This window comes from Ceratotherium simum, chromosome 33 (assembly GCF_057802395.1).
Source record: "Ceratotherium simum simum isolate JZ-2026a chromosome 33, ASM5780239v1, whole genome shotgun sequence".
NCBI lineage: Eukaryota > Metazoa > Chordata > Mammalia > Perissodactyla > Rhinocerotidae > Ceratotherium > Ceratotherium simum.
This window is the reverse complement of record NC_141932.1, coordinates 14,365,428-14,379,561: the sequence shown is the minus strand read 5'-3', so window position 1 is coordinate 14,379,561 and position 14,134 is coordinate 14,365,428. Positions and strand designations below refer to the sequence as shown.

Here is a 14,134-nt window from a genome sequence, read left to right as displayed (position 1 = left end):
ACGCCGGCGGCCGGATTCTTCCTTTAACAAGATGGCAGCGGGAAGCAGCGGGGGTGGCGGCCGGCGCTGCTCGAAGAGCGAGGCCGATTCCGGCTTCCTGGGGCTGCGGCCCACTTCGGTGGACCCTGGGCTGAGGCGGCGGCGGCGAGGCCCCAGAAATAAGAAGCGGGGCTGGCGGCGGCTCGCTCAGGAGCCGCTGGGGCTAGAAGTCGATCAGTTCCTGGAGGACGTGCGGCTGCAGGAGCGCACGAGCGGGTGCGTGAGGCGGGACTTCCGGCGGCGGGGCCGAGCGTGCTTGAGGAGGACTTCCGGGGGCTGCGGGCGCTGGTACCTGGGCGCGCGGGGCACGCCGGGAGGATGGGCGGGGGGCTCCGCGTGGGAGGCCGGGGGACTTGCTGGGGTTACCAGATACAGAACGCTTGGTTATATTAGAATTCAGGTAAACAGCGAGTAATGTTTTTAGTATCAGTACATCCCATGCATCATCTGTAGCTTAAGTCCTGTAAACTGAAGGGAGGGGACTTAGCCTGGAGGAGTCCCAAGGCGGAAAGAGGAGGCTTGAATGAGCGTAAGAGGAAAGCGGGGCCCTGAGAGGTTCACCTCCCTCTCCCGCATCTGTGGCTGACATTCTTCATCTCCATATCCCAGAGGCTTGGTATCGGAGGCCCCGGATGAAAAACTCTTCTTCGTGGACACCGGTCCCAAGGGAAAAGGTGAGGAGGCAGGGCCTTGGGTCGGGGGGATGGGGGGGGTGCCTGGCGATGATCGGTCCTTATCTAGCTCCCCTCAGCCTCTGAGAGGATCGGTGTTAATGACGTGGCTTGGATGGCAGAAGGCTGCTAAAAAGGGTCTTTACTGTAAACGGGAGCACGTGGAATGAACAGGAAGCGAGCTGGAGACTAACGTAAAGAAGTCGGGTTTTCTTTTCGAGGTGTCAGAGATCTTAACACGCAGAAAAGCCAGTAGGAGGCTGCCTTGATGAGTAGATTAGACGTAAATGAGGGGGTTTGCCGTGAATTTGCAGAACAGCCAGTCAAGGAGCTGCTGTAAGAGATCAGACCTCTTTTAGTTAGTAAGATGTGTTTTAGTAAGACTAGGAGGATCCGCTTTCACAAGTAGGTGAGAAACGCGTCTTAACCTGCTTGCTTTAATTTGCCGAAATGCAGGGTGGGGACTTGCTGAGACAAGCATGGAAATGAATTAGGGATTGCTTAGTAATAATGTTTGTGTCAGTAGGTAGAGAGACAGGCTAAGAACAGGCCATGTGCTGACACAGGAAGACAAGCTCAAGGGTCTGCTTTAATAACAAAACCGCAAGCTGCTTTAACAGCCGGACGCCCTCTGGGAGCGTGTGTGAGATAGTCAAGGGGCCTGATCTAACCAAAACAAGAGGACCCCTTTCACTGAGCAGAAAAAGTGAAAAATACGTGCTTTGAGGTGGAGGAGGCTGAGTGGGCAGCTAAGACAGGGTTATTGGAGAGCCGACTTTCGCAGAAGCCAGTGGATCTGGTGTGTGAACACAAGGGTGAGTCGGGGACCTGCCCTGGTGGTCAGGTGAGGACGCAGTGGAGGCCAGCTTGGGCCAGGAGGGAGTCTCAGGGGGGTGGAAGAGAGGCAGTTTATAGAGTCTGCTTTAGATTAAAGAAAAAAAAGAGGAAGATAATAATGGTTGTGCACTGTGACAAGCGATCACTGTGTTCTGTGTTCCTGAAATACATCGCCACACAATCCTGTGTGGGAGGCGTTAACCTTCTCATTTTGGAAGCACAGGGGAGTAAGTCACTTTCACGAGGCCCCACAGTAAGCGGAAGGGTATGGTTTCTGTCCTAGTGTGTTTTGTTCTGGGGTTCATTTGGCTATTAGGCTTTAGAAGTGCAAGGCAGAAAACCCTGTTGTACTGACTTGGTCACCTTGGGCCCTGAATCTGGCTCCCTGGGCCTCAGTGCTGCCTGCCCGCTTCCTTGTTAGCGTTATGGTTCTGTGGCCGTTTCCCTGCTGCGTCCGGAAGCCCCTCATGTGTAGGGCGATGGGTCTGACTCCCCTGTGCCCCCAGCACAGGGCTGCGTCCAGCTGGCCTGGGAGATGGGTGTGGGTGTAGGTCAGGGCCTGGGGGCCTCTTCCCTCAGGGGGGAGCCTGGGGTCTGCCTGGGGCCTCCAAGTCGGCGCTGGGCTGCGGGTCTGATGGCTCCAGTGGAGCTGAAGTGGGGGGCTGGGGGGGTCGGTCTTGGGAAGCGAGGCGGCTGAGGCCCTGATGCCTCTCTTTTGTCCCGCTCCCAGAGCTGAGCAAGAAGAGGACCAGAGGCCAGAAGAGGTCACTCCTTCTCAAGAAGCCCCTTCGGGTGGACCTCATCCTAGAGAACACATCCAAGATCCCTGCCCCCAAAGAGTGAGCGTCCCACCACCCCCGACCCTTCTTTCCCGCTGACTCTGGCCTCGTGGGCTTCTCTGCTGCAGCCCCCACCCACTTCCTGGCCCTAAAGGAATTCTTGGGGAGGGAGGGGGGTAGGTGAGGGTCGCTTGGATGGCAGGGATGGGGTCAGATTTGGGCTTGGGAGAGCGAGTGGGGGAGAGTGAGGCGGGGGCCAGGGTGCTGTGGCTGAGGCAGGGGAGGATGGGGTTTGGACCTGGCCGGGGCTCTGGGGATAGAAGGGAGGGGATGGTGGGAGCCACGGTCGGGAGGCGGATCAGGCAGGGCTTAGTGACTGACCCCTGGATGGGGTGGACAGCGGGGCTGCCCCGAGATGGGGATATGGGGGGGACGTGGCTTTGGGGGTGATGTTGAGGTCGGTGTGCGGTGCCTGGGAGACATCCAGGGCAAGGGCCCCAGAGGCCGTGGTGGTGTTGGGTCTGGGGCTCAGAAGGGGCCTGGGCTAGAGACGTGGGCTCTGAGCTGCTGGACCCAGGAGGAGTAGGAGGAGCCATGAGGAAGCTTGCCTCGTGGAGGGTGCCTGGGAGAGGAGGTGCTGGAGGAGGATCCAAGTGTTGGGGGGTGAGTGGAGACGGGGAGCCCCTTCTCAGGCCTCTGCCTCACCCCAGTCACCTGTGCGCTTTTCCCGGACCCAGCATCCTCGCACACCAGGTGCCCAACGCCAAGAAGCTCAGGAGGAAGGAGCAGCTATGGGAGAAGCTGGCAAAGCAGGGCGAGCTGCCCCGGGACGTGCGCAGGGCCCAGGCCCGGCTCCTCAGCCCCCCAGCAGCCAGAGTGAAGCCTGGGCCACAGCACACCGTAGAGAGGCCCTTCTACGACCTCTGGGCCAAAGACAGTGAGTGCCCGTGCTGTCACCTGTGGGTGGGGCCAGGGCTGCCATGCACAGTATTGCAGGTTGTGCACTGCACAAGAGCACCATGTCTGGGCGGGTGCCCTGTGAGCATTAGTTGGACTATCTTCGGCAGAGTGGGGCATCTTGAAGTGGCGTCCCGTCCTCTTCCCCTTTGTGCTCCCCCTTCCTGAAGTCTGAGTCCTGCTCCTCAGTCTTCGGTCTCTTTTGCTTTCTGGACCCTGTCCAGATGCTCTTGCCTGGCATTCGAAGCCCCTCGGGTCTGAGAATCAGTCTTCCTCTGCCTGGCGCTTCAGTGCCGTCTTGATGAAAGGAGGAAGGGTGGGAGGGAGCTCCTCAGGGCTGCGGTATTTCCCGCATTGGAAAGCCCCCAGCAGCCGCCCCTCGCCGCCTCCACAGACCCTCTGGACCAGCCCCTGGTGGGCCAGGACGCCTTTTTCCTGGAGCAAACCAAGAAGAAGGGCGTGAAGGTGAGACTGGGTCAGAAGGGTGTGCTGGGTGGCGGAGGTCGGAGGAGGGGCTGGGGAGCCGCGGGGCCTGCGTCTCGGAGCCCGTTGGTCCCGTGACCAGGTACACGCACTGGGGCCAGGGCAGCGCGATGGGCTTTAGGGAGGTCGGGGGACTCTCCCTGAGAAGAGGAGGGTGCTGATTGGAGATTGGGGGGGGGGCGCGGAAGGGGGCAGAGATGGGAGGGCAAGGTCTCCAGGCAGGGCCAGCTCTGGGGCGGGGCCAGGGTGGCCGGTGGAGAAATCCTGAAGGGAGCACAGTTCAGGTTCCGGAGTTTTCTCCTGAGTGGTTCTGCATAGGAGAGCCATGGGATCCGGTGGCTGCTCTGAGGAGGCGGGATTGAGCTGGGGTGGGCACACCAGCGTCGGGGGGACGGGGGGGCGACCCAAGACGGGGTCCTTGTCCAGAAGCACTGGGACTAGGGGGCAGTTGGGTGTGGGGAGAGGACGGGGTGTCCATGGCGACCCCCAGGCTTCTGCTGGAGACTGAGGGCCGTTGCCGGGGTGGAGGCTGGACGGGCAGGGAGAAGGAAAGTCCAGAAGTGGAGTGTTGTCAGCCAGTGCTGCTCAGGCCCGAGCGTGCACTCGAATCCCCCCCGGGGTCTTGTTGAGACGCAGGTGCTGATGAGCAGAGCCCGGGTGGACCCGGATGCTCCGTTTCTCACAAACTCCCGGGGGGTTGAGGACCACCCTGAGTGTGTGTCAGTGTTTTGTCAGCCGTGCCCCGCTCTAACAGACTGAGGAACCCTCATGTCCTCTGCCCAGCCCTGCTGCAGGTTTCAGTGACAGATGGCAGTGACTAAAATCAAGCCCTGCTGCCCTGTTTGTTGTTGCAAGTGTACCCCAATCCCACCCACCATGGCGGTGACAGGGCCTCTTCTCAGGAAAGGCAGGCAGAGCCCCTGCATGCAGGGAGCTTGCTCCTCCTGGGCTGTGGCTCCTGGGGGTCCCAGGTGTCCGTTGTCCCCGACACGGGATCCCCCAGGCACCTCCCAGCTTGAAGGCCGCGGGCCGTGTCGGCCGCTGTCCCTCCGAGCCTGGAGTCCCGACATCAGAGCTTGTGAGATTGAGTCGTGGGTTCCCGGGCCTCACCCTGCCTTGTCCTCTCTTCCAGCGGCCGCCGCGGCTCCACGTGAAGCCCTCCCAGGTGCCTGCCGTGGAGGTGACGCCTGCCGGAGCCTCCTACAACCCGTCTTTTGAGGACCACCAGGTGCGTGGCCCCGGGCAGGCCTCGCCTCAGTTGTCACCCAGCTGCTTGTCGGCGTGCCCTCGCCAGGCGTTCCTCCCTGCCTGCCTGGCACTGGGCACTCAGCAGTGACCAGGACAGCCCTGAGCCTGCCGTCCTGGGGCTTATGGTCTGGTGGGGGGAGACAGACTCCTTTCTAGACAGTGATGACCCAGAGAGAGTAGGGCAGGGATGGGAGAGCCCCGGGGGGAGTCATCAGACCCAGGTTTGGGGGGGTCAGGGAAGGCTTGCTGGAGGAGGGGACGTCAGAGCTGAGACTGAAGGCTGAGGAGGGGTTTGCTGTGGGAAGAGGAGAATGGGTGTCCAAGGCAGAGGAACAGCATGTGCAAAGGCCCAGAGGTTATGTGAGAGTATGTCAGCTTTTGGGAAGTGCACAGGACAGAGATGCAGAAGGTCTCAACGGTCCGTTAGCAAACAAACCACGTGACCAAGTGGGATTTATCCGAGGGCGAAAATAGTTTAGCAACGGGAAAACCTGGCTGTGAGTGATGGTGTTCGTTTCACGGCTGGCCGTCTGTTGAGCACGGATGCTGTGAACGGAGGGGACACACCCCCTGCCCTGAGGGAGCACAGGTTCCCGGAGAACTGGCGGAGCAGACGTGAGGTTGAGGATGAGACAGCTCTTGTGGCTCCTGCGGGAGGTGGGGGAGGCTGTAGCTGGGAGAGGAGGGGCCCTGGGTGCTCACCCCCACCCCTGCGTCCTCCCAGACCCTGCTCCGGGCGGCCCACGAGGTAGAGCTGCAGCGGCAGAAGGAGGCCGAGAAGCTGGAGCGGCAGCTGGCCCTGCCCACCACCGAGCAGGCCGCCACCCAGGTGAGCCCCCCCCCACCCCCCTCCCCTCCCTTCCCCCACCCCACCCCTCCCCGGCCCCTCCCCTCCCCACCCCTCCCCTCCCCACCCCTCCCCGGCCCCTCTCCTCCCTCCCTCCCCGGCCCCTCCTCCCTCCCCACCCCCTCCCCACCTCCCCTCCCCTCCCCACCCCCTCCTCCCGGCCCCTCCTGGGCCTGACTCCCTCTCCCGCCCGCCCCCAGGAGTCTGCGTTCCAGGAGCTGTGCCAGGGGCTGCTGGAGGAGTCGGATGGGGAGGAGGAGCCGGGTGAGGGCCGGGAGGAGGGGCCGGAGGCCGGAGGAGCCGAGGCCTCGCCGGCTCCCGTCTGCGTCCGCCTGGCGGCTGTGGAGAAGAAGAGCGAGCAGCAGCGGCGGCGGGAGAAGGCCGCCCGGACGCTGGTGAGCGCCGCGGGCTCCAGTCTGCTTTCCCGGCCCCCGCAGCCTGACTTCTCCCGTCTTGGCCTGCTTTTTCGCGCTGTTTGGGGTCCTCACAGCTGCTTCGTCAGCTGAGAGCTGCTTCCCAGTGCCCTCCAGGCGCCGCGCTGGGTGGGAGGATGCAGTGGGGAACGTGCTAGGTCGCGTCCCCGCTGCCCTGGTGCTTGTGTGGGTGTGGGGGGACTTACGGACCACAGACGGAGACACGCGGGTGAGGGAGCGCGCTTCCGATGACAGCCGGCCTGTCGTGACGTGGGGTCCGGTGGCCAGGAGGGGCCCCGAGGGGAGGAAGGCCCCCGGGGCGGGGTGGCGCTGGCTGAGCCCGACTCCGCCTGTCTCTGCACTGTCTCTGCAGCGGGCGCAGCAGGCTGCGCTGCGGGCCGCCCGGCTCCGGCAGCAGGAGCTCTTCAGGCTGCGCGGGATCAAGGCCCAGGTGGCGCGGCGGCTGGCGGAGCTGGCGCGGCGGCGGGCGCGGCGGCAGGCACGGCGACTGGCTGAGGCGGACCGGCCCCGCAGGCTGGGGCGGCTCAAGTGAGGCCCGGGCTGGGGCTCCGGGGAGGCTGGGAGGGGGCCCGCCCCCCGTCCTGGCACCTTCCTCAGCCTGGGCCCCTCCTGGGAGACCTTCTCTTCCCCTTGACGGCCCACTGCCCAGCCCCCTCTGCCCCAGAAAGGGCCTTTGGACTCCGTGCCCCTGGGCCGGCTGACCCCCGGGACGCCCCGTCCCGGTTTCTCCAGGTACCAGGCCCCCGACGTCGACGTGCAGCTCAGCTCGGAGCTGTCTGGCTCACTTAGGACACTGAAGGTATTTGTTCATTTGGGGTGCTGTTGGGGAGACCCCCATGCCCGCTGATGACACCCATCCTTGCTCCCCGTGCCCCCCAGGGGCTGTGGGCGACATCATGGCTGCCCCCAGGCTGGGCCGGTTGGGCTGATGCCTGGGGGCTGAGGGCACGGGGGCCCCCAGGAGTGGGTGCAGGGTGGTGGTTTGACTTGTGACCCTCAGGAGGCCTGTTCTCCCAGCCAGGTCCCCTTGGAGACCTTGGGCTCCCAGCCCCACCCTCTTCAGTCCCAGAGGGGTCTCCCCACAGCTCAGAGTAGACCCTGTGCCTTCCCCGATCAGACTTGCTGTGGCTCCCCAGTGCCCCGGGAGGAAGCACAGCTCCTCACGCCGGCCCCGGGCCCTGTGTGGTCTGGCCTGTCTCGGGTCCTCAGCCAGCTGTGTGTCGTTAGTGGGCTAACCAGGCACCCTTCCTCCTGTGACCCCTGGCCTTGGCCCCGGCTGCTCCCACTGCCCGGCATGCCCATTTCCACTTTGTCACCAGCCTGCTTCCTGTGGATTCCTCCAAACCCGGCTCAGAGGTAGCTCGGGGGTCAGTGCTCATCTCCCCACGAGCTCAGGGCCATACCGAGCCCCCAGTGTGCGCGAGGCCAGGCTGGGGGTCTTGGCTGACAGGACAGTTGCAGGGGGCTGAGCCCCGGCTGGACCCTTGGAGGGGTCAGAGGCCCTCAGGTTTCTGCCAGGCCCCCACTGAGCCCTCTCTCTCTCTCTCTGTCCCACAGCCCGAGGGAAACATCCTCCGCGACCGTTTCAAGAGCTTCCAGAGGAGGAATATGATCGAGCCTCGGGAGAGAGCCAAGTGAGGGCCGGGGGCCTGCTGCGGGGGGAGTGTCGCGGGAACCTTCCTGCGCCTGGTGTGCTTCTGGACACCAACCTCTGTCTCTCCCCTTCTCCAGGTTCAAGCGCAAGTACAAAGTGAAGCTCGTGGAGAAGCGGGCGTTCCGCGAGATCCAGTGAGCGGTGCTCCCCTTCTCCTCCCTGGTGGTGTCCGCCGGGGCCCGGGGCCCATCCCAAACCCCATGCCTGGCTGGTGGTCGAGTGAGGCTCTCTTGGCCAGACCAAGAGAGGGGTCAGCCCCCCAGAAGCACTTGAACCCGGAGTTGGGGCGAAGGAGGGTCCCCAAAGGGAAATGGAAGGGCCAGACCCAGAAGTGGGGGTCCTGTGGGCGAGGACGTGGGCCCCTCTCTCCCGTCGTGCATCCTCAGCTCCCTTTTCTCTGTTCCCAGGTTATAGCTGCCGTGGGATGCTGGAGCCCCCACCCCTCAATAAAGCACCTCTGCCCCGCACCTCGAGCCCGTGTGCTTTGTCTCCCTCCTGTGGGCAGCTTCTCTCTGTCCATCCCCTCTAGCGCACAAGGATGTGGGCACCAGAACATTGCCCTCCACCAGAGCGTGTGGGAAGCCAGGGTGTGGCAGCAGGCCTGTCCAGCAGTGGCAGGGTGGGCAGCCGTCCCAGGAGGGAGGTAGATCTTGAAGAACGTTGAGAAGGCAGTCTGCGGGTGCCTGGCTGGGGGTGGGGGAAGAGAGGGGCGCGAGGTCGGCGTCCTCGTCTGGATTTCTGGCTGGGGGAATAGCCCTGCTGTCTGCCCTGGGTGACGGGAAGCCCATCTTGGCTCCAGCCTTGTCCACTGGAGTGGCCGCGGCTCAGGTTGGCTGAGCAGCCGCTGGGCTTTTAGGCAGAGGGCTTCACTCACGAGCCCTCAGACCAGCCGCTTAGGGGGGCTAGGATTACCCCAGTGTAGGGGCAGGAGACTGTAGCATGGCAGTGGGGTTGGTTTTCCTCCTCGCCACCCCATGCCTACTTAAAAAAGATTTTTCAAACCGTGATTCTACAAGTAATAGAGGACCGTGTTCTCACTGTAGGTCGTTGATATGGTGCATAAAGATAGCAAAACAGTGTGCGGGTCACCCTTGACCTTTGCCCTGCGTTCAAGCCCACTCCGTCCTCTGCAGAGTAGGTGCCGCTGCGTTTTGGTGTGAACGGTTCCACTGTGTTCCACGTGTAATTCTAAGTTGCATACGTGTACGTGTGAACATAGAATTGTTTTGGTTCTGTTTTTTGGATAGAAGCATACTATATGTGGTTCTATAACTTGCTTTTTAGTGCATCTTGGAGGACCTGTGTCTGTACGGAGTTGTGTTTTTTTTGTTTTTTTTTTTTTTTGTGAGGAAGATCAGCCCTGAGCTAACATCCGTGCTAATCCTCCTCTTTTTGCTGAGGAAGACCGGCTCTGAGCTAACATCTATTGCAAATCCTCCTCCTTTTTTTCCCCCAAAGCCCCAGTAGATAGTTGTATGTCATAGTTGCACATCCTTCTAGTTGCTGTATGTGGGACGCAGCCTCAGCATGGCCGGAGAAGCGGTGCGTCGGTGCGCGCCCGGGATCCGAACCCGGGCCGCCAGCAGCGGAGCGCGCGCACTTAACCGCTGAGCCACGGGGCCGGCCCCTGTACAGAGTTCTTATTCTTTTTCACAGCTGCATAGACTTCTGTATGAGCGTGCCATAATTCACTCCACCAGGCCCGTATAGCTCCTCCTAACGAAGCAGGAAGTAATATCTGAGTACAGGCGCCATTTCACACGTGTCTGTAAGACAAGCACCTGGAAGAGAATCTCTGGGCTAAGGGGAAAGTATATCTACAAGGTCGTTTGATGGATTCAGCCCAATTGCTCTGCTTGGAGGCTGTGCTGATTTTCATCTTCCAACAGCATAGGCACCCACTTGTTTGCTCATAGCCTTGCTCCTGTGCAGTCTCACTGTTTTTATTTTATTGTGCCTGGTTTCTGGTGAGGTTGAGCATCTCTTCATATGATCACTGGTAGTTTCCTCTTTTGTGCTGTTTCAAACGTTTTGACTGTTTTCCTCCTGGGCTGTCATTTTCTTGTTTATTTGTAGTAGCTCTTTATTTATTCCAGATCCAAAGTCTGCATACACGTTACAAACATTTCTCCCAGGCTGTTCCTTTTGACTCTGTTCATGGAATCTTTTGTCAGACACAAGTGTTCAGTGTTTTTAGTTTTGCGTTAGTCTCCGTTTTCTTATCATGGCCTTTGGGAAGGTTTTTCAGGACAAGATGTTTATAAAAATAGAGCAAGCAATTTATAGAAGAAATGGGTGAAGGGGGAGGCTAACGTCAGAGCCTCCCCCTTCCCCCACCACATCCCGTAAAACGTGACTTTAAGGAACTGTTCCTTCCCCTCTCAAAAATAAAAAAGAATGTTGTGCAGACAGGAAAACAGCTCTGAGTGCGTATATGGGAGGGAGGGAACAGGAGTCAGAAGGTTGAGGTGAAAAAGCCACTCGTTGTCTGCTAACAAGCCTTAACCCCTGGCCTCTGAACCAGTAACTCCACTCTGGGGAGTGAGTCTGAAGGAAACTGCAGGAAGCGGGGTGGAAACTCTTAATGCCCAGAGATGACATCAAATATGTGGACACTGGGAGGGTTGGGCGGTCACTGCTCCTCAAGGGCGAATCCTGGCCTCTGGACGTGAGGCAGAGCCCTCAGGAAGTCCTTGCCTTTCTTTGGCTGGAGAAATGTGTCTGTTCCCACGTGTGTTAAAAAAAAAAAAACGGGCGTCACAGCAAAGACACATTTGTGCGTTTTATTGCACGTAAATTACATTGCACGTTTGGATTTTACAGCAAAAGAAAAAAACTTGAAAAGACTCTTGTTAAACGATTTGCAAGCTGAGGTGGTGCCCTGAATGCGCTGCGTTCCTTTGGGATCGTGACACAATGAGGTGGGTTAAGGGACGGATGGGAGATGGCCAGACGCCCAGATGCCTCAGAGAACGAGTACGTGAAATGTGAGTGGTGGAATCTAGCGGGTGGGTCTATGCTGGTCACGAGAAAACTCGGCTTTACTGTTTGAAAATTTTCCTAATATTTGTTCGGAAAAAGGCGCATTGGAATTCAGTGTGATACTCGTGGAGCTGAAGTTTCAGAGCCATTTATTTGCACTGCTCCCTTCCAAGGCCCTCCCCCCTCCTTTGGAATTTGTAACTTACTCGTTTTCCTAAAGCGGGTCCCCGAATTGTAAAGGCTTCAGGCTGTGCTGGATCTGCCTCTGATGGGGATATAAAAAGAATCAGAACTACCCACCAATGGGGTAAAGGCTGAATAAATGATGGTACATCTTTTTGGGGAGGAGGGAGAATCGCCCCCGGCCCTTTCCCTTAAGGTTCTTATGGCTGGCCAAATCATTAACACACAGGGTAGCAGGAGAAAATCAAACGAAGTTTAATAACGTATAATGGGAGAAACCAGGGAAACTGCGTTTCTCAACAAAATGGCAGAGGTTTTCACTTGACATAGATTTAGATAAAGGAGGATGTTGGGGGTGGGGAGGAGACAGGAGAGAGACAAATCACAGTAATCAAGAGTATGTAGGGGCCGCCCTGTGGCTTAGCGGTTAAGTGTGAGCGCTCCACTGCTGGTGGCCTGCCTTCGGATCCTGGGCACCGCTTCTCCGGCCATGCTGAGGCCGCGTCCCACGTACAGCAACTAGAGGGATGTGCAACTATGACATACAGCTATCTACTGGGGCTTTGGGGGAAAAATAAATAAATAAAATCTTTAAAAAAAAAAAAAGAGTATGTAGATTTAGGTCTTCTCCTTCCGTCCTGATAAGAGTTTCCACAGATAAGGCCGTCTGCCCTCTTCCCAGTACACAGAGGGAGATACCTTTACAAATGTAAATATTTGGTAAGAACTTGGGTAAGAATGGGCTTAGTGAGGACCCTGCCAGTCTGTGCATACCCAGAGTTAAATTCCTTTAGGCAGTTAGTGGAGGAGGTCAAATGTCGGTCAGAGAAAATAAGGTAAAGAGACATATTTCAGGGTGGCCAATTTTGATCTCCCACGATCTAGACTGCAGAATGAGCATGATGTGGCTGCTAAAAAAGACGGAGGCCATCTGTAGGCAGCGGCCTAGAATTAAGAGCATGGACTTGGGAGCAGCGTCCTGATCTCAAATCCTAGCCCTGTTGCTAGCTGTGTGAGCTTGTGAAGGTTACTCAACCTCTCTGTGCCTCAAGAGTCCCCATCTGCAAAATGGACATAATGATGGTGCCAACATCACTCTGGGTTATCACAAGCATTAAATGAGTCTGCACACGAACGTGCTTAGAACAGGGCCTGGCACAGAGTAAGCCCTAGGTGGGTGAGTGTTATTGTAATGACATTAGGGGAAAAAAATGTTTAAAAAAAAAAAAAAGTCTGGAAACTTGCACTCTGTGCCAAAGACTCCTCCCAAATGATCTCACCTTTTGACCCCCAAGTACCGTCTTGGGAACACACCCTAGGGAGGTGGCTGGAAGTTTGGGGAAAAGCATAAGGAGAGGCAGGCCTGTCAGAGTGCCTTGTAGAACGGAAGGAAGCGTGGTCACGGACGCCGGGCCGTCCACAGGGGGAGGGCGGCCTCTGCAGCCACTGACGCGGGAGTCAGACACCCGTGTAATAACCGGGCGGGTTTCTGTTCTGACGCTCTGTGGAAACAGCCAACAGGATCTGCCCTCATCCACGCCGCCATCCAGCAAACACCCCCCACGCCCAGAGTCTCCTGGGGCAGGGAGGATTCCAGGGCATTCCCGTACCTGATTACTTTTTACAGCTTTTCCAAGTTTTCTGTAATGGAGAAAACTTTTTAAAATAGGAATTCAAAATGTGGACAAAGATCCTCAGTGTACGCAAAGGTGTCTGCCGTTGAGCTCTTCGGAAGACTAGAAACAGAAACGGTCCGAATGTAGAACAAGGGAAAGGGGTTCTTACAAGCGGTATGTCCACACTGGGGTGTTTCACCACCGTAAAGTCAGCTTTAGGAAGAATTTTTAACAATCTGGGGAAATTCTTATTGTCCGTCTCAGAGAACTTTTAGATGGGGAAAAGGACACAGTACGATCTGGACTAGTTAAAAAATGTGTATATGGGGGTGCCGGCCCAGCGGCCTAGTGGTTAAGTTTGGTGGGCTCCGCTTTGGCAGTCTGGGTTTGGATCCCGGGTGCAGACATACATCACTGATCAGCCATGCTGTGGTGGTGTCCCACATACAAAATAGAGGAAGATAGGCACAGATGTTAGCTCAGGGTGAATCTTCCTCAGCAAAAAAAAAAAAACCCAAAAAACATATAAACACTAGGAGAGAAAGGCCTGGGGGGACTCAGCCAAGGGTAAGAGGGCCTGAGCCAACTGGTGAAGGACGGTGGTGGCATCTTCCTCCTCGTCTGTGCTTCCGTGTCCTCTCATTTCCTCCCTGTTCCTCGCTGGGGGGACACGGGCTGGGCCGGCCCCCACCCTCCTCACAGCAGCTGTGTCTCCCAGACGCCCTTGCAGCTGCATTCTGGTTGAGCAGCAGGTTTCAGCAGTGAGTCCCTCCAGAGACGCGACCCCAGGGTCACACCAGGACGGGGCGTCCCTGAACCCGGTGGCCCTGGCCGGGGGCTCTGTGCTGTCGTCCTGGGCGTCCTTCCTGAGGGACCGGCCCAGAGCCCGCTGCTCCAGCCTCCCGTGGTTTCGTAAGCACCCAGTTCCCTGGATTAAATCCCTTCCTGTTTAAAACACCTGGAGTGGTTTCTGCATAGGCTCTAATCCCTGCCCGAGACAGCCATGCGTTGCTTTTATAAGCAGGAAAATCATTTAAAAAATTCTAAGAGCTTTTCAAGGTCTGCATGAAACTAGACCACTGCACAAAGTTGACATTTTTGCTGTGTTCATTTGCCAGCAAAAGAGACGGTGGCCCAGAGAGGGCAAGGGGCTTACCCAAGGCCACACAGCCTTGCCAAGAGTCAGGGTCCAGCCAGGACTTTCTCATTCCATTTAGCCCAGGCTTTCATGAATGAGGCAGGAGCACAGACACACAGACAGCTGAGCCCTTTGTGCCTTACCTGCCACACAGGTTCATGGAGGGGTGTTGACAGCCCTTCCATTTGCCCCCACCTCCACTTACCTGCCCAAGCACTGAGCCAAAATACTTTCCTAAGTCCCTTCCTAGTAGCTCACGGTTGAGC

At 58.2% G+C, this 14,134-nt stretch overlaps 1 protein-coding gene and 1 non-coding gene across 2 annotated transcripts; both read left to right on the top strand.

Moving 5' to 3' along the window:
- Positions 1-4: 4 nt before the first annotated feature.
- Positions 5-8,416, top strand: NOP53 (NOP53 ribosome biogenesis factor). The gene is made up of 13 exons (XM_087421449.1): positions 5-255; positions 649-713; positions 2,278-2,386; positions 3,064-3,263; positions 3,678-3,748; positions 4,899-4,994; positions 5,739-5,843; positions 6,062-6,256; positions 6,648-6,823; positions 7,028-7,094; positions 7,853-7,929; positions 8,027-8,083; positions 8,357-8,416. The coding sequence occupies exons 1-13, from the start codon at positions 32-34 to the stop codon at positions 8,361-8,363; spliced, it is 1,449 nt and encodes a 482-aa protein (XP_087277575.1). The 5' UTR covers positions 5-31; the 3' UTR covers positions 8,364-8,416.
- On the top strand, positions 7,133-7,243 carry LOC147912835 (small nucleolar RNA SNORD23). Its single transcript, XR_015549658.1, has one exon. It is a non-coding gene; the product is annotated as a small nucleolar RNA SNORD23 (small nucleolar RNA).
- Positions 8,417-14,134: the final 5,718 nt, after the last annotated feature.